This window comes from Sinocyclocheilus anshuiensis, unplaced genomic scaffold (assembly GCF_001515605.1).
Source record: "Sinocyclocheilus anshuiensis isolate Anshui unplaced genomic scaffold, SAMN03320099.WGS_v1.1 scaffold648, whole genome shotgun sequence".
Lineage (NCBI taxonomy): Eukaryota > Metazoa > Chordata > Actinopteri > Cypriniformes > Cyprinidae > Sinocyclocheilus > Sinocyclocheilus anshuiensis.
The window spans coordinates 1,126,365-1,151,837 of NW_015557156.1; the positions used below are offsets into that span (position 1 = coordinate 1,126,365).

The following is a 25,473-nucleotide window of genomic DNA, read 5'->3' on the forward strand; positions in this document are numbered from 1 at the left end:
CAAATGGCAGAAACCGCAGATGCTTTAAACACCCAAGGCACTCTTTTTCACAAGCAACAATAACAATTTTAGTATTTTAGTAAAATGTTACCGTTTAAACGTTCGGCGGTAACTCTACAGTTCGTCTATACCCCTAATGAACAGTGTAAACCCCAGTGTGAATGTAGGTAGTCAAAAGATTACTGCTTAAATGACAAAATACAACTAGGTATGATATGTAAAAATTAATTGTTTGCAGCATGAAATGTCCTGTTTGATAAAACACAGCTAATGCTTATCAATCAAGCTAACACATGAAAACATGCCAACCAGTAAGAAAAGAAGTACAAAACATTTAGTTATTGCACATTAGAGAGGCTCAGAGTCTTGCGTCATTTTGAAAACTTTCGGCCAGCATAATTAACTGACGCTGTGCTTTAAATATTTTTTTTTCCTAGGACTGCGACATCATAAAGTTTACTCCATTTTAATTTCAATGCTTAATGGCCGATCGTTGTGCCATTTTTTCATGTGTTTCTCCAGAGTGCTGTAGACGCTAAAAGGCATGTGGCATATCTCACATTTGTAAACGTCCTTGCCTGTCTGTCCATGCGTCTTCATGTGCCGTGTTAGCTTGCTGCTCTGAGCACAGGCGTAGCTACAAAGCTCACACTTGTACGGCCTCTCACCAGTGTGGCTGCGCCGATGCACTGTCAAGTTGCTGCAGTTTTTGAAGACCTTGCCACAAAACTCACAAGTGTCACTACGTCGACTATCCTTGGAGCTGGGTCGACCAGTGGAAAGGTGGGGTGTACTGGCCCTACTTCCCGTGCCACTGCGCCCAGAGGCTGTCCCTCCATCTAGCTCCCCAGGGGGAGTGGAGAACCTGAGACTTCCATTCTCCGAGGAGTGCTCTGAAGACGTGGCGAAAGGTGATTGTCTTGAGTCCCCAAAGTTGAGAATAGGATCCTTGAGCTGGCGTGACGCTGCGTATCCAGCCAGCCACTGTGAGTAGACATTTTCTGAGTTGGGGATTGTAGGAGTTGGAAGATCAAGGTCCTTTTCCACCTTGATGCGTTTGGAGAGAGGGCTGTCGGATTCTGGACTTCCGACAAGAACTTTCCTTGAAAGGTCATCGTTTGGGTAGGAGGCTGTTCCATTTACAATGGGTAGGTATCCCTTGTTGACTTGATCAGGCTCTTGTGGGGATTCGTCCCCACCTGTCACACTAGCTGATCTGTGGTCCCCTCGTTTGTAAAGTTTTTGGGCATCTCGATAATCCTGAATTCCCTCGACACATTTGTTGTGTCGCTGTCTATTGTTCTCATGGTGACGTGCACCTTCTAGGCTCAGGCTAAAGTTTATATCATTCCTCTCGCCGACCTCACTCTCATTCTCTTCCTCCTCCTCCTCCTCTTCTTCTTCTTCCTCCTCCTCTTCCTCCCCTTCCTCCTCTTCATCATCCTCCTCCTCCTCGTCATCTTCTTCATCTTCCTCCTGTCCATTTTCCGGGATGATGCCGTTGTTTTCACTTTTAAACTTTGCCACCACAGATTTCAGAGCATTGGTGGCACTGCTTAGCAAATCACTTGTGCCTGGCTCAGGTGAACTGGCAGTTGAAAGGCCATCATCTGATTTGGAGGTAGTAGAGGAGGATTTGTGCCGATGAGTCTTCATGTGGCGCTTCAACTTGCTGGCCTGAGTGCAGGCGTGGTTACAGAGGTGGCACTTGTAAGGTTTCTCTCCGGTATGACTACGCCTGTGGACGATTAAGTTGCTCTGGAATTTAAAGGACTTTCCACAAAACTCGCAAGACTTTGCCTTCACAGCTGGCACAGATGGAGTTTGTTGAGTAGGTGCTGAGCGAGATCCAGAAGGAGAATGAGACACCCCTGGTTGGAATGGCTGCAGTAGCCGTTGCATAGGGCTAGGCCTGTTGGGTGACATGGGCGGAGAGGACCCAGCAGAGTTGCCTGCTAGTTCCCGTAGTCGTCTCGAGAAGTCCATAGATGGGGAATCCAAGGGTACCGAATTAAGACGCATTACCCTGTCAAAGGCGCTTGGGTGGTGGGGGGCCAAAGCCAGATCGTCTGGGCTCATGTGATGCCGTGGTGGGGGACTAAAAAGCGGAGGTGTCCTGGGATATCGGCCTTCTCTAGGAACCGAGGACCCATCGCTGTTGGCTATCCTCATCAGGCTATAGGGACTACTGTCTGCCAGGTGGGCTGCATGTAGCAGTGGCTGCGAGGCACAGTCACCACCCATGCCTGGAGCGGAGGCCACCCGAGGAGTTAACGGGCTTCCAGGTTCGCTCTCCAGGTATATTCGGAAACCATGGGTATTCTGGGCATGCTGTAGCAGGAACCAAGCCGTGCTGAAGGGCTGCTTACAAGTTGTGCAAGTGTAGCTACTGGGCTCATCTTTTTCTGCAAGACAAAATCAGAGGGAGAAGGTTAGTTGTCCATTTAGGAAATGCTCCTATTTTACTACAAAGGCTCAGTAAGATCTCTCCATAGAAGTTGATCACACACATTTACCAGCACATTTATTGCAAGAAGTCCCCTTGGAATTGCAAGTGCAACCGTGCTTAGCGGCACAATTGTGAAGCTCAAACCAGTAACCTCTCACTTTCTGACTCTGAGCTTTAGCCACTACCTCTATCATCCAATGTATTAGCTATTATTGCTATTACAGTTATGTTCTTACCTTAAAATCTTGACATCATAAATCACATCTGTAAAGGCTAAACTCGAGATACGGTAAGCCTTTGAAACTCGAGGTATGGTTGTTCAGTTTCTGTATGAACATCACTCCATATGTAAACTGCCGTGCCTGTCTTTGAGATATCTGACACAAAGGCCAGAGTGAACAAAAAACCTGTACCCAATCAAAACACTTTTTACTGCATAAGAGATGCAAGGGGAGGCTGGTAAATTATGGATCATTACAATCTGCAAAAATTACAGTTAATTGCTGCCACCTGTGTGGGGTTTGACCTCCTGGGGAGATTTTCCTTCATAAAAAGGCCATTCTTTGCCTGCATGTCTATTCTCATGCTTACTCCAATTAAATCATATACCATTATCGCATGAATCATACGAGCAGGCCAATGCTTATATTTGAAGAATTTAAAATACATGCTTTTCTATAAGACAACAATCATTACAGTGTATAATGTTCCTCATCACTAGTACAGCAATAACTGGCAAACTGTATTGAGGATTTCCAATGTACATGACAAAAAAATAAGGATAAAGGTTTAACTAATTTTTGGTGATCTTGTTAGCTTTCATACTGCATACACAAGCAAACACAGGGAGCACACCCCAAGCATTTCCTGTCTTTTAACACCTTGTGTTAAAAGGAGTTTTCTGAACTCCAGCGAACAACAAATCCACTTCTTAAGTGGGTCTAGGGTAAAGTTCATGGTAACTGGTATGAAAGCAATCTGCCCTAACTTGTAGTAATGAACTACTAATTGCAAATTGCATTCAGAGAGCAGCTCACATTCTTTGCTTGTATTTCAGTGCATTTGCAGCAGATGAAAACAAAAAGCCGTTCCATTCTGTGTAAATGTATTGTTAAATCTAACAAGACAATTACAGTAGTGCCCCAAAATACTATGTGCAAGAGAAGCGCAGGGCAGGGAGAGAAATAAATAAATCATACTTAAGTTTGGACCAAGCAATCAAACAAAGTGTGAAAACAGCCTAAAATAAGAGAAGTGTTCTCCCTAGCCATATAATCATCCTGCGTCGCTGACATTTAAAACACCCACCTCACCAACAGCAGCTATTACTTGGTGGCCTTGTCTGAGAGGCCGACTTATTGATTACTTTCAACCTTTTTCCTTTCAGCACATGGCCGACAATCACATTTTCTTTAGTGATATGCTAAAAGGTGAGGGGAGGTCTGGCAGAACAATTTGTGGGCATTTGTCCGTCCAGATTTTGAGAACAGGAAAGAAAAGAGCCGTTTTGTATCTGCTTGGAGCATCAGCAAAATATCCTTTTCTAGGATAAATTGTAGATTGTATGCATTTTTATGTGATTATATATAGTATAATATAATTCCATTCATACCAAACAGTAAGCCTAGAAGCAGTCTGTTTTTTTTTTCTTTCATTCTTTCTCAGTTATTCTCTTTTATTCTGTGTTGCATTGAACGCCTGACCACAGACAAAAAACCTATTTGACAAATACAAACACTTCAAGGACAGATTAGTGATATGACATTTTCATTGCTCTACAAGACTTATGTGGAGAGCAATCGCACTTGCATCAACTTTTTCCGTTTGAGGTACAATACATAAGACATTTACCCATCAATTTAAATTGTTTTAGTCTTTTTCGCCTTTTTAGTTGTTTGCAAATTTTTTTGCGCAAGGTTTATCTCCTATTTAAATTGATTAGAGCAACTGACCTGTATTGAATGTATTATCCAATATATATACAGTATTTGCAGATCTACCATGTGTAAAGACTTCCTTCCAGCTACAGATAAAAATACATGGAAATGGTGTTATTGCAACCTCTGCACTTTAGGTTATATCAGGTTATGCCTGAATCGCAGAGCACTACATGCAAGTCACTGCACAAGCACTCAGACCCTTTATTATACAGTCCTTTTCTTAAATACACAAAGATAAGCATCAATCTGAAACCAAAGACTTGAACTTTGTGCTTAAAAGTCGCAGATCTGAGTATTTGACACCATGAAAACACGTTCAAGATTTACTATTTGAGGACCACGATGAGGCTACAATTATGCATAATTTACCAGAAAATAATTACACTTCACTCAAGCATCTGTGCCGTCACACCTGACCCTAGTTTAATCTAGACATGATTACTCTCATATTCAAATCAATGTAATGAAATGCTCCAAGTGCCATATGGATACTCTGGGGACAAGGTGAGAAAAACATATTTGGCCACAAGAAAGAATGCGTTCATCTGGCAGCTGGTATATTCTTGTCAGTGCCCATAAACATGTATTGGTCCAAGGGTTTAATTTCCAGCGATCTCAATACCAGCGCTGGACACACACCCTACCCCCATCACAAATTGAAAGTGTCTAAAAGGGTAGCCATCTTGGAATGGGGCCTCTCATAGAGCGCCATGCAATGGGTCAGCAGTCACCTTAGCAACGCACATTAAAGAGGCGGACAGACAAAAAAAAGTGGACCAGACGGAGAGGTGAAGGGGATGGCGTTTAAAGCCCACAAATGGGTGGAGGGATCAGCTGGGGGAGGTGGCAGTCTGAGAAAAGTAAAGAGGTGGCTACTGGGAAAGATGAACTAGACTAGTCTGCACAGGGCAGAGGTGGAAGTTTTGTTAGCATACAGGACTGTCCCACAGACAGAGCAAACACTGAAGCCTGAAGACCAGTGAAGAGGGGAACATATGGTGGAGACAGTTTGACTCCAGCAAATATCTATGAGCAATAATCTGCTTCTTATGAAATACTCATTAGAAAATGGTTCGTTCTGTTTCTAAAATCTGACTGGACGAGCCAAAGCTGTTGTAAATCAGTTAAAGCAACCTCAAACAGAATTGTATCGTTCATGCTTCATTAAAGAGCGAATGTCACAAAAACCTATAAAAAAAGATTTCAAAATAAAACAAAATAAATAAGATGCCTAATAAGCCTATTTTAAAGATTCATGACAATTAAGCACATGTGAAAAGTATATATCATGATCATTGGCAATATTTGTTGTACTGCCTTTATTTTATGCTTTAAAGGGGTCATATGATGCGATTTAAATTTTTCCTTTCTCTTTGGAGTGTTACAAGCTCTTGGTGCATAAAGAGGACCTGTAAAGTTGCAAAGACTAAAGTCTCAAATCCAAAGAGATATTCTTTATAAAAGTTAAGAGTCAACCACGCCTACCTAAAACGGCTCGTTCTAACACGCCCCCACATATCTACGCCATGATGTGGGAAGATTTGCATAACGCCGCCCAAATGTTCACGCAAAGAAAGAAGGTGTAACTTTTATTCTCGCTGTAGTATTGTTGTTGCCGCCGCCATGTCGTGAAGGCGCTGTGTGTTTCGCTGTGTGTTTCCATCACACGCTTGAGGTATTCGGCCAATCACAATGCACTGGATAGCTGGCCAATCACAGCACACCTCGCTTTTCAGACCGATGAGCTTTGTAAAAATCGACGCGATTCAGAAAGGCGGGGCATAGAGGAGAAACAATAATATACAGTATGTGGAAAATAATGTGTTTTTTTAACCTTAAACCGCATAAACACATTTCATTACACCAAATACACAAAATAATGTTCTTTTTAGCAACATCATATGACCCCTTTAAATTTCAAAAGTCATTGTATTACAGAATTTTTAAATCACCACTGAGAATCACATAAGAAAATTGCAATAAGTGAAGTGAAATTGCATTATGTACAGATAAAGTGTGGGGAAATGTGCTTTTTTCATGAAAATAAGAATTTCAGAAAGCAAAAAAATCTTAAATGTCTGAAATAGGCTTCAATTTCTTTATGCAAAATATTTAATATGATTTTGTGGTAAAATGACAAATCATTTTTGTGAGATTCATCCTAAAACTGCAAACAGCCAGTGCATCCTAACAAGGCATAGTACGGTGAAACAGAGAAGAGGAGATAAACTGTCAAATGTAAATCTGAGTTTTTTTCCTTAACCACACACAACCAGGATGAGGACCTTTTTGTCGATCGCATTGTGCTGGGTAGCCCAATCCATTGATCCAAAATCATGCTTCACATTACTTTACATTAAACATTAAATATCTGCTATTGTCGTTGATAATAACTCCACTTTGTGCCAAGGTTAACAACACCCTTAACCATGTAATGCTTGGCCTTGAGTGGCTTACTGCTTTGTTTAGAACTGTTAGTCTAAAGAGTTCCTGAAAGTCCATTAACACAGCTGGCCTTGTGCATTGATGTATAGAGGTGTACAGTGAGAGGTCCAGTATAGCTCTAAACCTTACCACCATGCCAACATTTCCACACTGCTCAACAAAGATTATTTCAAGTCATCCTGTCCCTTTCTTTGCATTCTCCTGATCCATGAGAGGACTACAGGCTTAAACGGGCATGTGATAGTCAGGCCTAGTGAGAGGATTCATTCAGGAAGCCCCCCTCAGGCAGAGCTCTGGTACTGGGACCAGTACAAAAAGACCAGTGTTCCCCATTCACATTACAGCCACGGGGTCAATATTTAAGGCTTCCCATCTGGCGCATCCCGGGCACAAGTTATGTAGTAAATCAAACTAGAATTAAATGAAATAATTTCTAAATATATCAAGACAACTATAATTAAGTCATCCATACATGGTAAAAAATTGTCAAAGTTTTTTTAACTATTTCAGTCTTTCTGCTTCAAAATTTCATGTTTAATTCAATGTGCCATTTTGTTGTAATTACTTGTGAAATTTACTAGCGATTTCTGAGTGAAAATTGTTTCACCACCAAATTTTCTTCAGTGTAGTTTGATATATAAAGGCAACTATAATTACATAATTCGTAGTTTGAGTGCCCAAATTGCTATTGCATTGCTATATCAACCAGTAGTATCTAATGGTCCAACCAGTGAATGATGGATGAAGTTTTATTCTTGGTGAGACTAGTCGCACACCTCATTAATAAGATAAAGGTTAAGTTGAAACTGAAAAGGTTAAGCAAAAAGCTACATCATGCTAGTATAACTGAATTTGACATTAGCTACAGGAGGTGGTGTTTAAAAAAATGAAAGCCAAAAGCAGCTGTTACATACAATCAGACATAGTATAACTACCAGTCCCCCTTTAACTCAAATATAACAGCTCTAGCACATGCATTTAACATCAATAAGCTTCTGTAAGATGGATGCAACCATCACTTGGCTAAGACAGGCCACACTCACCCCAATTCTTCATTTGTCTGACATCAAGCTGGATTCCAGCTCTCTGCTTTGCTACTTAATTGGATACATATGTTCTGATCTGCATCGCTGTACAGTAGCAGATGGGAGAGTTCTGCAAACTGCCACTGCTTTAGCATCAATGAGGAAACTGTTAAAAATAGCCAGTGAATTCTGAAATGAATACCTTGTTCCAACTGGTGTTGGGGAAAGTTAGTTTTAAAAGTAATGCATTACAATATTGTGTTACTCCATAAAAAAGTAACTAACTGAATTACTTAGTTATTTGTTATAGAAAGTAATGCATTATGTTATTTTTGCATTACTTGTTGTCACCTGGGATGGGCTAGGCTTGCTTATTTGTTTTTTAAATAACCCCAAAAGTGTTTTTTTGGCAACTGTAAAAGCCCTTTTCACACTTTTCATCTAAAATGAATAAGCCTCAGGCTGAAGGAAGTACCTCTGCTTCTGCACCTCACTCCCAATTTCCCTCGGCATGGGAAAGTAGAGGTGTCAGTAAATAAATGAGAAATGAGTTTAAAATTACTTATTTGAAAAAGTAAAAAAAAAAAAAATTAGCTGTATTTTAAAAGTAATGCATCACTTACTTGATAAAGTAATCTGATTACGTGACTTGCGCTACTTGTAATGCATTACCCCCAACACTGGTCCCAACCAGGTGCAACACAAATTTCCTACGAAAGGTAATTCCTCACTCCGTCCTGACTCTTTCAAAAGGAGAACAACAGAGCGATATGACCCAATCACAGCTTGCTGTGGTCATGGCTGGTTACGACCAACTTTAACTATTTTACGAAATGGCAATATAAATTCATACCATGAGATTTGTATGGAAATGAATTGCCATGAGAGTTTATGACACACTCACATGAAGAGAGAGCTTGAAATATTTGTCGCTCGGTTTTGACTCGTATGTCCAAATTGAAAATCCATATTTAATATCCAAATAACAACTGAATATAGGCTGACATGCCTCTTGTAATTCAAAGTCTCCAAATGAATCAAAATGCCATGTGGATGGATCTTCATCGTGAAAAACTGCTTATAAGAAAGATTTTTTCATGGGTAAATTAATCAGCTACAACATTTTGGGTTCATGTAGTCATGAAAAATTGAGGCAGATGGCATGTGAATGCTATCTGTCACCAGTATCACATTTCAATCGCAACGGCTGAATATTAATTAAGCTATAGCAACAGATGAATCATCTTTTTAACAACATACATCTCAGGAATTTCGACTAGAGTTGGAATGTTACCTGTGCGCTCTTGCCAGAAATCTGTCTGGAGCCTTGTAGCTCACAGCTCTTATACAGTATACTTTTGAAAGACTGTAGGAGGTCAGAGGTCGCAGAGAGGGGTCTGTTTTCATCAGGTCTTCCAGATCATGTAAACGGATGTCAACAAAATTTTTTTAACCTCACAAAGTACAGAGTGAACCAGTTGTCTACTTTCACCTGTTTATAAGTGGGAGTGTTTCATCTGTGTGTGTGGTCACGTGGAACTCCTTCGACGGACGTGAATGAGCTCTGAAGACGTTAAAGAAGGCACAAAAGCTTCCTTATTCGCCACAGAGCAGGAGGCACAGATTTCTGGTTTGAGACACTTGTGCGGTTAAGTAAAGTAAAGTTGTGTAAAAGTGGAGGAGAGTGATAGAAACAACAAGCGAAAGAAGGGGTACTGAAGGCCTTCTGGTGACAGCAGGATTTATACTCAGGCAGCTGTAGGACAGCACACCATCTCTAGCTATGCACTTAAATTCAGACATTCCAGGGAGGTGCTGGCAAGATCGTAAATATACACGGCCCCGCTGAGGTCAAGGGTCACAACTCAGTGAGTGGTGGAGCCAAGCGGAAGAGTATTTGATAGAGCGGCACAACAGACGTTCAGCAGCTTTCTGGCTTCTCCTCACGGTCAGAGGGACTTAAAAGTATTTTAAGAGAAAATTACATACAGGCACAGAAGAGTTTTTGTTGCATTTAGTTCATTTGTGTTAGCTTAGAGGTCATTAGTATGCTAATGTATTCCTAAAAGCTGACAAACTTAACAGATATATGCATTTAAAATCTCTCTGGTCTTGAAAATGGACCAAAATTGTTATATTGATGACTCATCTTGCATTACATGCATAAAAATTATCAATTTTTTTCCAGTCAAATGCACTCTAGAATGAGAACGTCTCTCCCGCTAACACCATCTATACATGACTACATTACTTGCAATAGCAAAGAACAAATAATGATTCACAATTTTAATGTAAATTAAAGGCCTATGGACTGTTTTTTTAAAGTGGGATTTCGATGTCCTAACTTTAAATAGGAAATATTCAATAGGAAATATGTCAACACATGTGATGCCACAATTTCTACTTCCAATATGGTGATTCTACTATCAAATACCTTTTATAAATGTATGATTATCAAACTTTTAGGCTCAAAGGCTCCACATAGTCGAACACAATATTCAATATACTGTAAGCTACAATATTTCCAGTACTTCTGCAATAATTATGACAAAACTGCTTGTTTTCAAAGGGTTTCAATGAACTGAAATGAGTATTGATATTAATACAATTGAAAAACAAGTTATGAGTGGATATTTTTATTATTTATATATTTTTAATTAATTTAGTTTACATCTTTTTTTTATTTCAATTTAGTGTTTCATCATTTTAATATATTAACAATAATTTACTTGAGGGCCCCTAGTGGACCCTGGCCCCCAGGTTGACAACCTCTGCCTTAGATTACCAGTTCAGTAACATGTTACATTAATATGGTTCTGATTCAGTACCAAGCTCAATATCAAAGCACTATGGTATTACCATCTGATACCATCAGTATACTACTAACAAAACAAAGTTTTATGAGGGAGATTGCTTCAGGACCAATGAGTATGTTGATCCAGAAAGTCAAATAGACTTAACAAAAGCAACATTAATTGCTAAAACAAGTCTTCAGGAAGTCCCAAAATGTTCCAAACTATAATTCTCCCAAATTGATTTTCTTTGCAAACCATCTTTTCCATATGTGTACTCTGCTTCTTAATACATGACAGGAAAATCCTGAGGAGGCTCTACACCACAACAAGGGCATCTGTCCTCTCAGTGTGATGGGCCTCTGGGTTTATATGTGTCTTTGTGTATGTGACAGTGTCTCTGTGTGTATCTGTCTGCGATAGTTCACTCTGACAGGCTTGGAGGGCAGGGGTTCACAGAGCAGGGCAGGGGACAGAGGAGACGATCCATTCTCATCCAGACGATAATGACATGACAAGAGCAATGGGAGACGGGGGATCAGAGTTTAGATTTGGACAGATTTTGGTTTCTAAACCAGCCCTTCTAAAAGGCTCATAAAAACTGTGATCGTTCAGTTCCCTAGACAATTTTTGGCCAGAATAGTTTGGCTACAAGAGCACACAAACATCACATGCCAAATAAAGTGCACCGATCTATGCATGTCAACACATTTATACCATACCGTTCAAAGGTTTGACAGAGTTTCTCCACGATGAAAGCATGTAACACTGTCTGTCTGGGTTTCACACACATGCATTGTTTCAACCTTCTCATCAAACCCTCTTTCTTGCTGTAAACATCAGTAGACACGCTTTCACATGCAAACTCAACACGCCACTTAAACTGTCATGGGCCTTTATGTTCAGTCAGTAAGACGCTGAATGGAAGCTTTGTGACGGTTTCATGCCTGCATTCTACAAGTGCTCAATGTGTTACAGCCATAATGTCACCACGGTGTGTTGCTCAAATGCAAGAGAGGCAAACAAACTACATAAAGAGGGATGAGAAGACAGTGGAAATAAGATGGGATTGTACGAGAGGTATAATGAAAGAAAAAGAGAGAAGAGCAAACAGACAAAAGAATGAGAGACTGGTCTGAGAAGAGCAGAAGAGGCTGATACAGAAAGAAATACATCGATGGACAGATAAGTGCTAAAGCAAATTAACCTCTTTAATTGGACCGGCGTTCTCTCTGAGCTCAAAGATTGTTTCAGGCCACTGACAGCTGACAGGCTCATGATGGGACATCTGCTCCCTGGCTAGACAGATAGCACTTCTGGACACTGTATATTATATTTGTCGGAGCTAATGAATGAAAGGAAGGGATGTCAAAGACAAATAAGAAACATAGGCATTAAATCATAGACTAAACATAATTAAAGGCTTTATAAAATGGAAACGGAATTATGAAAGGATATGTTTTAATGATGCTATTTTCTATACAGTGGGTGAACCGATATCTAGATTTTTTGATGACCGATGCAGAACTCTTTCAAAGAAGGGTGGCCGATGGACGAAAATCACAATATTTAAATTAAGATAGTAAATAACACAAGCATAACAATTATTGCAATTAAATTTAGATTTATTGGACATAATATTTGCTGAAATAATTATATACAAATATAAACAATTTGAAAATGACTTGAAAATTGTAAAATAAACTGTGCAAATACTTTAGATAGCAACTTCTTGATTCAGTAATTTTATTATGGCTTTTTAAAAATATAGAAATTGTTAGCATATATTTTTAGGCACTGTATTTTCAGTGCTGTCAAAATAAAAGTCCCACTTTTGACACCAAATAGAATTCCGATGACAAATCTTGGCTTATATATATTGGTCCACCACTAGTTATAGTCCATACAAATGATGTGCTAGATCCCAAGTTTTCTGAAGAAAATTATAGCTTTCTGTGACTGACCAAAAATTAAAGGGTTAGTTCACCAAAAATGAAAATTCTGTCATTAATTACTCACCCTCGTGTTGTTCCAAACCCGTAAGACCTTTGTTTATCTTCGGAACACAATTTAAAATATTTTTTAGGAAATCTGAGGGCTCTCTGACCCTCCCATAGACAGCAAGGTAACTACAGAAACTAAGAAAGGTAACTAAGAAAACAAAAATAACGACTTTATTCACAAGTGACGCAGTAGAGATGAAAATGTGGAATAAAGTCGTTATTTTTGTTTTCTTTGTGAAAAAAAGTATTCTCGTAGCTTCGTAACTTTACAGTTGAACCACTGATGTCACACGGACTACTTTGTCGATCATCTTGGTACTTTTCTGGACCTTGAACGTGGTAGTTACCTTGCTGTCTATGGGAGGGTCAGAGAGCCCTCAGATTTCATCAAAAATATCTTAAATTGTGTTCCGAAGATGAACGAAGGTCTTATGGGTTTCGAGCAACACGAGGGTGAGTAATTAATGACAGAATTTTAATTTTTGGGTGAACTAACCCTTTAAGTCTTTCTTCACTGAAAATCTTTCCCTCTGCCATAACTCTGTAATCTGATTTGACCTGCATATATTTCAATTTGCCATGTGACAAGCAAGAACCAATGACTTTTGCCCTCAGTGACACCAGACTTGCTGTTGCTTCTAGAGGCAGAATTTTTTAATTGAACACAGTCATTATTCTGTTTTTACAGTGCTTTCTTTTTGAATTTGGTCACCTTTCGTTGTAGAGAAATAGTGTGAACTTTGAATGTGATCATTCTTCCTATCTCCTTTAGCGTTCAATGAAGAAAGAAAATCATTTGACTCATCCGTTGTTCAGTGTCTAAATGATGACATTTGTTTTATTTTTAGGTCAACTGTTCAGAGGTCATGGTATCTAGATTTCAAAGCTGATTGCCATGTATGTATATGTTTTCCAAAAGCAAAACTCAAGGACACGGTTAGATTTTTGACTCAGAAAAGTAATTCCACAGTTGCATTTCTGTCAGGGAGCAGCAGTAACAGTGAAAGGTCAAACCATTTCCCCACCATAGTGGTTGTTTCCTGAACTCTTCAGAATGGAGGAAGAAGTCAATGGACAAGGAGAGCACATCTGAGGGACCTCCATCTTGATGTGGATGGCCTTGGCTAGTTTAACCCACACTTTCACAAAATAAATCACATCTGACATAAACACAGATGTGAAAGAACTAAAACTATTCATGGACGGCTGCAAAAAAGAGAACATGGTGAATGTATAGCCAGCGTCTCTCTACATTCAGAGTGGATATTGATAGGCCATCTACAGCTCAAGTATTCACTTACCAAACAAAGCTACAGAGCACCATCTGGAAGTTGTGGCCCACTTTGTGGGGTCGGACACGCGGTATGGCAGACATATATACACACACATACTGAAACCGAGAATACAAAAGAACAGAAAGATTGAGAAAACAGATATAGAGCAACGTACCCCGGAATTTACACACACACACACACACACACACACACACACACATAGACATACCCAACAGAATCGAACACAAAGACGCACAAATTCACTCTGAGAAACCGTGACACTCAGAGACCCCTGCTGTGTGTGAGAGCCCCCTCAAAAATCTGCATAAATACATATGCAAATGTATGGGTCAACTGATAGACAAGTGAAGAGCGTGCAAAGGATCATATTTATCCATCTCAACAGATATTTTCACACTTCAGATGAGCTTGATCGCATTGCATTTGTCTTGTTTCGTACTAGTAGCTGTGAACGGTTTCATGACACCCATCGTATTCAATTCACAATGTATATCTCTCAACTATCCGGCTCTCCATTGTCCTGCACTCTCAAAAGAGGTTCATTCAGGTATTCTTTCTTGTGTGTACGCATGTGTTTTGTGAATTGTCTTCAACAGAGGCACGCAAGTGAAGACAAGGCCAGCCAACCGGTTCTAACCAGTCCAAAAGTCAGCGCCTCTTTTTGCCTTTGGCCCAAAAAAACCCCCAAAAAAACAAACCTAGTGGCATTTGATATACAGGGAGCAGGTATGAGGACTGCGTGTGTGTGTGTGCATGATGTCTAGTCAGATTTAAAAGACCTGGAGCTCAACCAAGTTGATCTAGAAATGGACAGCCACCATCAGGGTGAGAGGACGGCCCTTCCCCCTCCAGTAGTTCTCAACTTGACCCTCCGTTAACCTGAAGAACACATGCTCAACTAGCACTGCTCTCCCTCAGCCACTTTCTTTTCCTTTACCTCATTCCTTCTTACTAACTGTTACATTTTTAAGGAACAGTTCATCTAAAAATACAAACAAATCCTGTATAACTTTATTTCTTTCCCCGAACACAAAAGGAGACATTGACTGCAGACAATTCAAGCTGTAATGAACAATAAATATTTAATAAAAGTGAACAGTGACCATGGTTGTAGCAACAAAATTTTCAGTAAATAACTTAAAAAAATGTTGGTCTGTTCTACGTAAGTTATCATAATGATAATTTATATGGAGTATTTTGTTTATTAAACTTTTACGGTCCTTTTTTGCCTTTTTATTGGAGTTTGTTTACCATTGATGTTTAATGTATGGAACAGTGCAGCATGAACATTCATCACATGTCTATATTTGGGTTTTACAGAAGCAAGACAGACAGGTTTGAAAAGACATGTGGGTGAGTAACATGCACAAAATGAACATACTGATAATTCACATGGACTATTTTTATGATACTTTTATGGTCCTTATTAGCACTTTTTGGATTTTTGGTCACCATTCACATTGACTGTATGGAAAAGAGTGGCGTGAACATTGATCTAGACCTCTATATTCTTGTTTGACAGAAGAAAGTCATTCAGATGGGTTTTTTAAAGGACATGTGGGTGAGTAACATACACAAAATGATCATAGGTGAGCCTGGACCACAAAACCAGTCATAAGGGTCAATTTTTCGAAATTGAGATTTCTACATCATCTGAAAGCAGAATAAAAAGCTTTCCATTGATGTATGGTTTGTTATGATAGGACAATATTTGGCTGAGATGCAACTATTTGAAAATCTGGAATCTGAGGGTGCAAAGAAATCTAAATATTGAGAAAATCACCTTTAAAGTTGTCCAAATTAAGTTCTTAGCAATGCATGTTACTAATCAACAATTAAGTTTTGATATATTTACAGTAGGAAATTTACAAAATATCTTCATGTTACATCTTTACTTAATATCCTAATGATTTTTGGCACAATAATTTTGACCCATACAATGTATTTTTGGCTATTGCTACAAATATACCCCAGCGACTTAAGACTGGTTTTGTGGTCCAGGGTCACATATTGATAATTGATATGGATTATTTTTATGCTACTTATATGGTAATATCTTGCCCTCTTTGGAGTTTTGGTGACCATTTACATTACATGTATGAAAAAGTGCAGCATGAACATCGATCTAAGCTTCTTTAATTGTGTTTTACAGAAATATGTCAGTCAGACGGGTTTAGAAGGACATGCACAAGTTATGTGTAGACATACACAAGTTATATGTATGTTAGGACTACTTTTATGATATTTTTATAGTGTTTTAGAGTTTTGGTCACCATCCACTTTCAATACATGGAAGAGAACTGTGTGAAGTCAGACAGCTTTGGAATGACATGCAGTTGAGTAAGTGAAGATTTTTTTGGTGTACTCTTCAACTATTTTTCAACTGAATTTCTCATTCCATCTGTCTGATTTCCTGACTTGTTTTGGCCACTTTTTTGTGGATGTTTCTCTCCGTTCCTCTCTTCTTCCCTCTAAAGCTCTTCAGTGAGCGAGACATAGATCATTCCAGCGTCTTCCCCCCTGCTCTATTCAGGATAAACAAAGTGCCTCAAGTTCAGGCCCCACCCCGGGACCCTTAAACAAAGCCATCTATCATGCTGTCTGGCCCGACCTGTTTGGCCACAGCCAGGGCTGCCTCAGCCTCCGAGCCCCCGCCCTGAGCACAATCTCCCCATTGTGTCCCCGCCGGCCTCTTCTCACACCCCATGACATAGACACAGGGTTAAGTCAGGCTCCGGAGGAGGGCCAGCACCTGTGATGGGGCAGATAAAGGTACCGCCAGCTGCAGTGCATCTCACTTGAAAATTAAACACAGGTGCTTATTTCTTAAATGTACTGTGAGTCTGTCTCACAGTAACAGTGAAGGAATTAACTTAAAGTAAGCTAATGTTTTGTCTACAAAACTCTTTAAATACTTCATGCAAGTACGCAAATGCAAATGCTTTGACAGGAAACTTTACTTAATGTGTTTTTGCATTATTGTGAGCTCCGGTACTCAAGGGGGCGATGGAGTTAACTATAAATGTGACATTAAATCAGATGTGTTATGATTCAGGTAGCTACAGTATATGTTAACTTTATCTAATTTTCTCAGTAGTTGACAAAAAGAAGTGGAAAGCGCAGTCCGAGATATTTCGCAACAAATTACGGCATGAAATTAAACTAGCATAATTAAGAGCGTTTACGTTCACATACTTGCATAGAGTATGTATGGGGTCTTACATTCCAATTCAAATAATATAGTTGTGCAATTCAACCCAAACAAATTTATCATGGTTGACCAAATGTACACATGAAAGATTCATCATGGCACACATTGAATTACACGTCAACAAGCTACCTCAATCTCCTTTCGGTTGCTAATGTTTTAGAAACACTAAATAATCCATTATGTGGCATCATGTAGCACTAATCCGACTACATTCTGTTTGGAGCGATCAATCATTTATGACCTTGGCTACAGGTCATAAACATCTACTGGACATGGGAATCCAATAGATGTTTGTTTACATTTAATGCAATGTTCATTGTTATATAAAGTTACTATTTTAAACAGTGAGACTTAGAATAAAAGACTCTTAAAATCTTTTAATGGTGCACAGCACAGCTCTGTTTATTTCTCTAGCGACTCAGTCCTTCTTCGCCTGATGCATATCAACTGAATGAACTCATAATGGGCTAATCAAATATGCAAAATAATTGGCAATTACCTAGAGGGACTAATGGTTATTAGAATTTACAACAAGGTAATGAACTAAAGTCTGCATGTACCATGCATATTCATAAAGCAATCAAGGCTTTGAAGATTAAAGAAGTGCTTCAAATTCAAATGAGCCACAGAATATTATCAGTGAGATTCAGAGAGAGAGAGAGAGAGAGAGAGAGAGAGAGAGAGAGAGAGAGAGAGAGAGAGAGAGAGAGAGAGAGAGAGAGAGAGAGAGAGAGAGAGAGAGAGAGAGAGAGAGAGAGAGAGAGAGAGAGAGAGAGAGAGAGAGAGAGAGAGAGAGAGAGAGAGAGAATGTTTCCCAAGATAAAAGACTAAACATTTTGTTACATCTATTGCAGTAAAAGAGCAAAACTAAATACTCAAGTTCAAATAATTCCGCTCTTTACGGAACTACTTGAATTGTGCTTTACACAGCTGATGTCTTGACATATTATTAAATTATTATTTGCCCTCCTATTCATTGTCTAAGTCCAACGCTCAGAGTCAAACCTGATTTAAGAGTCTTAAGTGTCTTTACAGATGTGCATTGATGTTGACTTTCCTCCCTGCATCAAAATGTGTTCTATTTCAGAGTGTAGCAAAACTACAGATGTCGTTCAACTGCACTGCAACCAACTGACCCGAAAGAAATTGAGTTTGCATGCAAAAGCGTGAATAAAGAGGTAAAAAATAAAATCTAGATGGAGACAGACAACAAGAGAGAGAGAGACTTTCAGGGAACCATGACCCTAGACAGTGAGGGGCCTCTTGGGTCTTTATCTCATTCTATAGAACACAGATAAGACACACCAGCTGCAGACCACACACACATATATTGAGTCCACCATGTTATAACAATGCCTTGTCCTGGAAATACCCAGAATCAGAAGAGCAACACATTTTTCTCTAAATGATCTGCACATCATTAAAAAACACACTAATGCATGGGTAAAATATTTTCTTTTAGAGGAAATAAATAGATTATTAGAAGAACACATTTACCCATTTTTCATAACTAATTTTCTTTACACTGCACATTTTTATGGCTTTATACCCATGTTCGATGTTTTTTGTGAACAATAAAGCCAAATCAAATGTAGTACAGTATAAAGCATGTACTGTATATTTTATATTACCTACAATATATCAACACAGTGCTGCAGGCAGTTTTGTATTCCCACAGCAAACACTAAATAGAAGTGTCTACAGTTCAGCTGGCTGGCCACACTCACACACAAACACATCTGTACACAAACGCACACACAGGTGAGTCAGAATATCATATGCTCCTGACAGATCTGATGATTGCATAGCTTAATGCTGAAAGAGTTGTGTGCCAAAACACAGTCAGTAAACCTTTTGGAGATGTGTGCATGTGTGTCTACAATAAATGTTTTCATGCAAGCTCTGTTATGCAAACAAAATTTGCTTCAATGCACTGTATATGTATATGACAGATAAGACACACCAGCTGCAGACCACACACACATATATTGAGTCCACCATGTTATAACAATGCCTTGTCCTGGAAATACCCAGAATCAGAAGAGCAACACATTTTTCTCTAAATGATCTGCACATCATTAAAAAACACACTAATGCATGGGTAAAATATTTTCTTTTAGAGGAAATAAATAGATTATTAGAAGAACACATTTACCCATTTTTCATAACTAATTTTCTTTACACTGCACATTTTTATGGCTTTATACCCATGTTCGATGTTTTTTGTGAACAATAAAGCCAAATCAAATGTAGTACAGTATAAAGCATGTACTGTATATTTTATATTACCTACAATATATCAACACAGTGCTGCAGGCAGTTTTGTATTCCCACAGCAAACACTAAATAGAAGTGTCTACAGTTCAGCTGGCTGGCCACACTCACACACAAACACATCTGTACACAAACGCACACACAGGTGAGTCAGAATATCATATGCTCCTGACAGATCTGATGATTGCATAGCTTAATGCTGAAAGAGTTGTGTGCCAAAACACAGTCAGTAAACCTTTTGGAGATGTGTGCATGTGTGTCTACAATAAATGTTTTCATGCAAGCTCTGTTATGCAAACAAAATTTGCTTCAATGCACTGTATATGTATATGAATAAGACAAACTGTATATTTTACATGCTATAAATGCCTTCATTTTAATGTTATTATATTATTATTTTAAGCATTTATTAGTTTTTTTTCACTTTGCTGTGTTGTGGCAAATGGAATTTTTAATAGTACTAATGTTCCATGTAGTCCCTCAATTAATGAGGTCACAAACTTGCATGTTTAATAGTTATACAAGAATGTAAAAATACAAAATAGAATGCATGTCACACTGCAGGCCACTGCTGTTAGCTCTTGAAATGCCATGTCAGCTACAAATATATAAACCTCACCACAATACACATTCCCGCCTGCTCTGTGCCAATGTCCTGCCATATGCCCACTGAAAGGGAACCCCTTGGCAGTGTCTGCCAAGTCAAACGCGCTGTCATGTTGCGTCGAGACAGGCTCGGCAAACCACACACAGACACAGACACATACACTCTTGCTCAGATTCTCATAAATAAACCAATCAGCCACTTTTTTCTATGACTTATTAAAGAAACAATATTCAATCACTATCAGCATCAAACTACTCAACAAAACGTAACTGCACAAAGCTAAATGTTGCTGAGTTTAGTTGTCTTTGTCTCACATGTTTCTCTTAAAAATCATTTAAAGAAATACAATTTGAGATCAATGAGTCCATTTTAGACAAACTAAGAATATAGCGCTAAGAAATGAATGTGGATAGCAGCTCATATAATTCGATCTTGAACAATTCAATGAGAAATGTTTTGAGTACAATTAAAGACATTGTTGAGATCTAGACTAGAGATTTATTTTCTTTGCTGTGTACGACAAAAAATATTGAGATATTAAAAAGATTTGTCATTTCAGATTTTTATTTTTTGAGCGAAGCCTGTAAAGCTCCTCAGTAATGGTGCACTATTGGGGATCCCCAAACTTCCTGTCTCCCGTTCCACTTGCTCTCCTCCAGCTAATGATCCATAACTCTCTCCGGTAAGAGAATAGTGGACCAGTGCCAAAGACATCAAGACACCAAGGCCAAGAACGCCAGAAGACACCGGATAATATAACAGAAAGAGACCATTTCATCGCAATTTAGTAGTTACACGCAGTTAACGTGCAATGTAAATATGATCTGCACAATAAAATATAACAGTTAACAAAATATAACATCAAAGCTGTTCTCTTTGTGTTTGCATGATGAAGACCGAAGTCTGTAGGGACCAGGAGACGGTACAACGCTTATTAAACAACAATACGAGGCGGGATCACCTATATCAGCCTTAGAGAAAATGGCTTCACATGGATGTACTTAAGAAAATAACCCTAGAGAGATAGCAGATAAGGGGGCAGGGGAGGGAGGTCTGCAGAAGGGTTTATTGCCTGAGCTCATCGTCTGGCTGCTCGGGGGCATTCAGACTTGAATAAAATGGGGGTGTGATGGGGTGTTGTTAAGGGGGGTATTAAAAAAGCTGCTGTGTCCACATGCATATCTTAAATTGTTTATCATGCAAATTTCTCCAAGCGTGAACCTTTAACGGATTCACCATTTACAGCCGATACAGAATTCCATCTGTTGTGACGGACATCTGCTTGCATGACGCGACCGCAGACTGGAGATCACGCATGTGCTTGACATGTAACGGTGAAAGCGTGCGACCTGTCTGGAGCGGGACAGGCAAACACTGAACGTCCTGAGAGATACTACGAGGCGTACATAAAAAATACTTTCGGTTGCACTTTATTTTATGTTGTCCTTGATACAGTGTAATTAATCATACAATTAAGTACTATTAATCACCAACATGTTCTTACTAAAGGGTTAGATTAGGGTTAGGTTACAGCATAATCTACTGTTATTACTATAGAACATGTAACAAGGACACATGCACCCAAATTATACATTTATAATCAGATTGACTGCTCAATCAGATTGAAACGCCTTTATGTATAAACCTCAGTTGACTGACTGAGCTTGTTCTGAAACTGAAAAATTCCTTGTGTTTACATACATTTTATGTCATACGAATGTGAGTTCAATGGATGAGAATGAGTATTTACACCATGGCAAAAATGACAGTTATGTTCATGCTAGATCTGGTGATAATATCACAGTTGCTTTCTCCGGTTTGCATGTGCTGAAGTTTTGTTCAGAATACATGTAATGCACATTTAAACGAATATGTGAACGTTTAGGCTTCATATAAACAGAACCTCACAATCTGAAATCGGACTGGATTCATGATGAAAATGTATGCAAATATACCTACTGTAAAATAAATTGTCTCCATACTTTTTAATCCATCAAATGTAAAAGAAAATAAAACATACCTCATCCTCATATGACCTCAAGACAAACAGCAACTTGCAAAAATTATAATGTAATCGTAATTCAAACAAAACTTTGTCTGCCACAATCCCAGCTGATAACAGCATCCCAGTGGAAACTATTTTAAAGTGCAAGCCTAAAATATTAATTTGCATACTAGCAGAGGTACCGTAAATGCATAATTGCTACATAATACCATAATATGTGCTGCATATTTTTCTTCTTTCCAGATACTTTGCGGTCAGCGCAAAGGGAAACGCTCTCTCATAATTATAAAAATGACTAGAATCACTAACAATCTATGGCAGGCCCTGTCTTGGACAGCTGAAAATGATTTTCTTTTCTTTTTTATCAGCATGAATGTACCACTCTGCAGCTATACATTTACTGGAGTGAGATATGACCTTGTGAAAACCACACTAAACGCAGCAACATCTGCGAAAGCCACATGAGAGAACTGAGAGAATATCCATTCATACTGACAGCAAGAACACTATTTTCATCTACTATAAAGTCAAGTACTTTTTTTTTTTCCTGAAACGGACCAAACTTGGAAAGTGGGAAAGCTGTAAAACCATGAGCTATCGGTAGAAACGTGTTATCCGTCCAAGGCCTTCCAATTAGAAGTTTCGACTTTGCAAACTCTCTCATAGATTTTCTCCAACCCAAACATCTGGTACTCTACCTGTTAAATTCTCCTGCTTGGGCCGTAATCCATGCGGCGTGGAGGCTAAATGCTCCTCTCCATGGGGCGAAACTTGAACTGCCACCTCCACTGGGACGCAGGCTCGCCGCAGGCCTGCGGGTGGAGGCGACGGTGGCAGGTCTGAATCTTTGCCCATGCATAGGCGGCCTTGACACTGCCTGCGTTTGTGCTCGATGAACACCAGGATGTCAGCCAAAGGAAACCTGGAGCGGCACTGACCACAAGTGAGGAGGTCCTGATCCCCTTTAGGGGTGGATGGTTCCGATCCGGGATGGCTTTCCCCGTCCTCTGGGATATCTGCCGTCACGGGCTCGGCTATGGTAGGAGAAATGCAGAAAGGGAGGTGTGAGAGATAGAAGAACAACTTCCTGTAATATCCATACTGAAACCTGTTAATGACTTGATAAGTGCTAATTATATATGTACCATAAGTGGTCATTATATTCATTTCCATATAAATGGAAGAGGTGTTGAAATTTAGTGTTAGAGTTGTTATATGTCATATCGACTGATTTTACAGTTTTAGTTGGGTAGAACGTTCCCGATATTTATCTATTATTGAAATGCTGACACTTCTATCAGAGGAATACTGACAGTAAATGTAAGGCCGATGCAGAGAAGATGAGAAACCAAAGACAGAGAGAAAAACAGTGGTTGCCCAGTAATGGTAAAGAGGAGGGGGTTGCTCGCTTTAGTTGCATGACCCTGTTCATTATCCTGCCAATCTCACGTCTTAATGAACCCAACACCTCAGAGAATCAAAAAATAGATTCTAATTTGACTTCAAGATGATTGGAACCCATTTAGTTAAAAGTGCTGGAATCCTCTGAACTGAGGTTAGCTATTGATGGGAGTATGTGGGGTAGTTCCCAGAAGGAGAGCCAGAACATATGAAAGAGCAATCAAAACCACATCATGCGTCTGAACTGGACTGAGGGCGATTGTTGCCATCGGTGGTAGGTTAACCCTAATTCTGTGTCAGGTCATGTGGGACAAAAGGTGGGGGCGACAATACATGAGTTTCTTACGAAAACTAAAAACATGCTCCAGTATTTGAATCAAGCCTCTTTTACAGCTTTTTTCTTCTTCTTTCAAGCCGTGCTTGGAAGATGCACAGTTCTGTGTTATCATTATGAACTGGAACAAAGCCTTAGATCAGACCGTGCACTGGACGAACAGGTGTAATTCACACCTCTTATGAAGCATCGGGAGATTTTGCAAACATAACATTTGGAAAATAAAACATCAAAATCACTACCACTGTTAAACCATTTTTTCAAATGATTTAATATTTTATACTTTTTTCAACATGATAAACACAATGACCAAAAATACATATGGGTCAACGACATCAGTTTTTTAATCTGATTATGTAAAATATATATATATATAAAAAAAATGTGTATACCCTTGTGTATACTAGGAAGGTAGTTTAATTGCTACTTTCTTAGCATTTTAAGCCATTTTTTTTTTTAAATCAACATGAATACAAAGATTACATATCTAAGAGCATGGCACATGTGTTTTAAACTAGATCTTAAACAGATTTCTCCTTTTTATCATCTCTGACATAGTTTGTCATTGACCCACATGTCCTCTAAACCAATGTTTTCATAAAAAACACTGTAAATGTATATTAAACGGGAGATGTGTGGGTACACTTAATAAACGAGAGAAGGCTTGGCTCAAGTTCAAGTTCACCTAGTAGTGTCTCATCTTGAATGGACCATCATTTGTTAATGTTCTGCCCCCTAGCGGATACACATTGCAACTCGTGTTACGTATGCGTATCGGTGCTCTTAGAACACATTCAAACGCGATTTAAATAAAGGCACAAAACCAAACTCTAATAGATCAAGTGTAAACTTCCCATAGAGTGCATGTAGATTTTCTCATTTATAATGGCCTTCATGTTGTAAGGTTTTGGCCCGGAACACCAGGTTTGTATATCCAATGCCAAGGATAAAACTAACATAAACTGTTTTTCACTTAATAGCAAATATTCTTTCACAGAATAACAATCCTTCATTATTTATATTCCCGTTTCAAATCTTGAAAATCGTAGAACCAAAGGAGGAAGTTGAGAAGAAAAAAAAAACACTTTCTGAAATCAGCATTAATATGCACTTCTTTAGTTTTTGAAAAGAAACATTACATGCTAGCCTACCCATAATTAAAAAAGTAATAATCGTAGGCTGATACAAAACAAATTTAACAGTTAATTTAAAGCCTAACATTAAAGCCCAAGGGAAGCTCTAGTTTGGGCTGTTAAAATATCTCAAGGGAAAGTGAACTTAGAGCTGAATTTTCCTTGTAAAATGATTTAAATGCTAACAAATTACGCTTAATTTACTCCATACACACGCATATATACACACAAATGCATAATCAACCTTCACGCGTTGCGGATCATTGCGAAGCGTAACTCAACAGCAAAACGCGCTTCGTTCCATCTTAAGAGACGCACCTTCGTGAACTCTATTAAAAAAAAGCGTATTTATATGAAATGCATTTTTGATAAACTATCAAGAAAGAAAAAGAAGAACTCCCCGTGAACTTACGCGAAAACTCCCGTTTGCTTAAGTGCTGGGGTTTGCCCTGCTTGCGGCGAGACATGTTGGACACGGTCTCAGCTGGGTTCACATTGGGAAGAGCCAGAGTCTTCAGAGAGTCCAGAGTAAAAATCTTCTTCAGCGATGCATCGGGTA

The 25,473-nt window shown here is 39.0% G+C and overlaps 1 protein-coding gene across 1 annotated transcript; it reads right to left on the reverse strand.

Annotated features, from left to right (window-relative positions):
- Window positions 1–405: 405 nt before the first annotated feature.
- On the reverse strand, window positions 406–25,473 carry LOC107678181 (B-cell lymphoma/leukemia 11A-like). The gene is made up of 3 exons (XM_016473361.1): window positions 25,327–25,473; window positions 22,745–23,080; window positions 406–2,405 (listed from the first exon to the last, which is right to left on the reverse strand). Exons 1-3 carry the CDS (start codon window positions 25,379–25,381, stop codon window positions 457–459), a joined length of 2,340 nt encoding a protein of 779 aa, XP_016328847.1. The 5' UTR covers window positions 25,382–25,473; the 3' UTR covers window positions 406–456.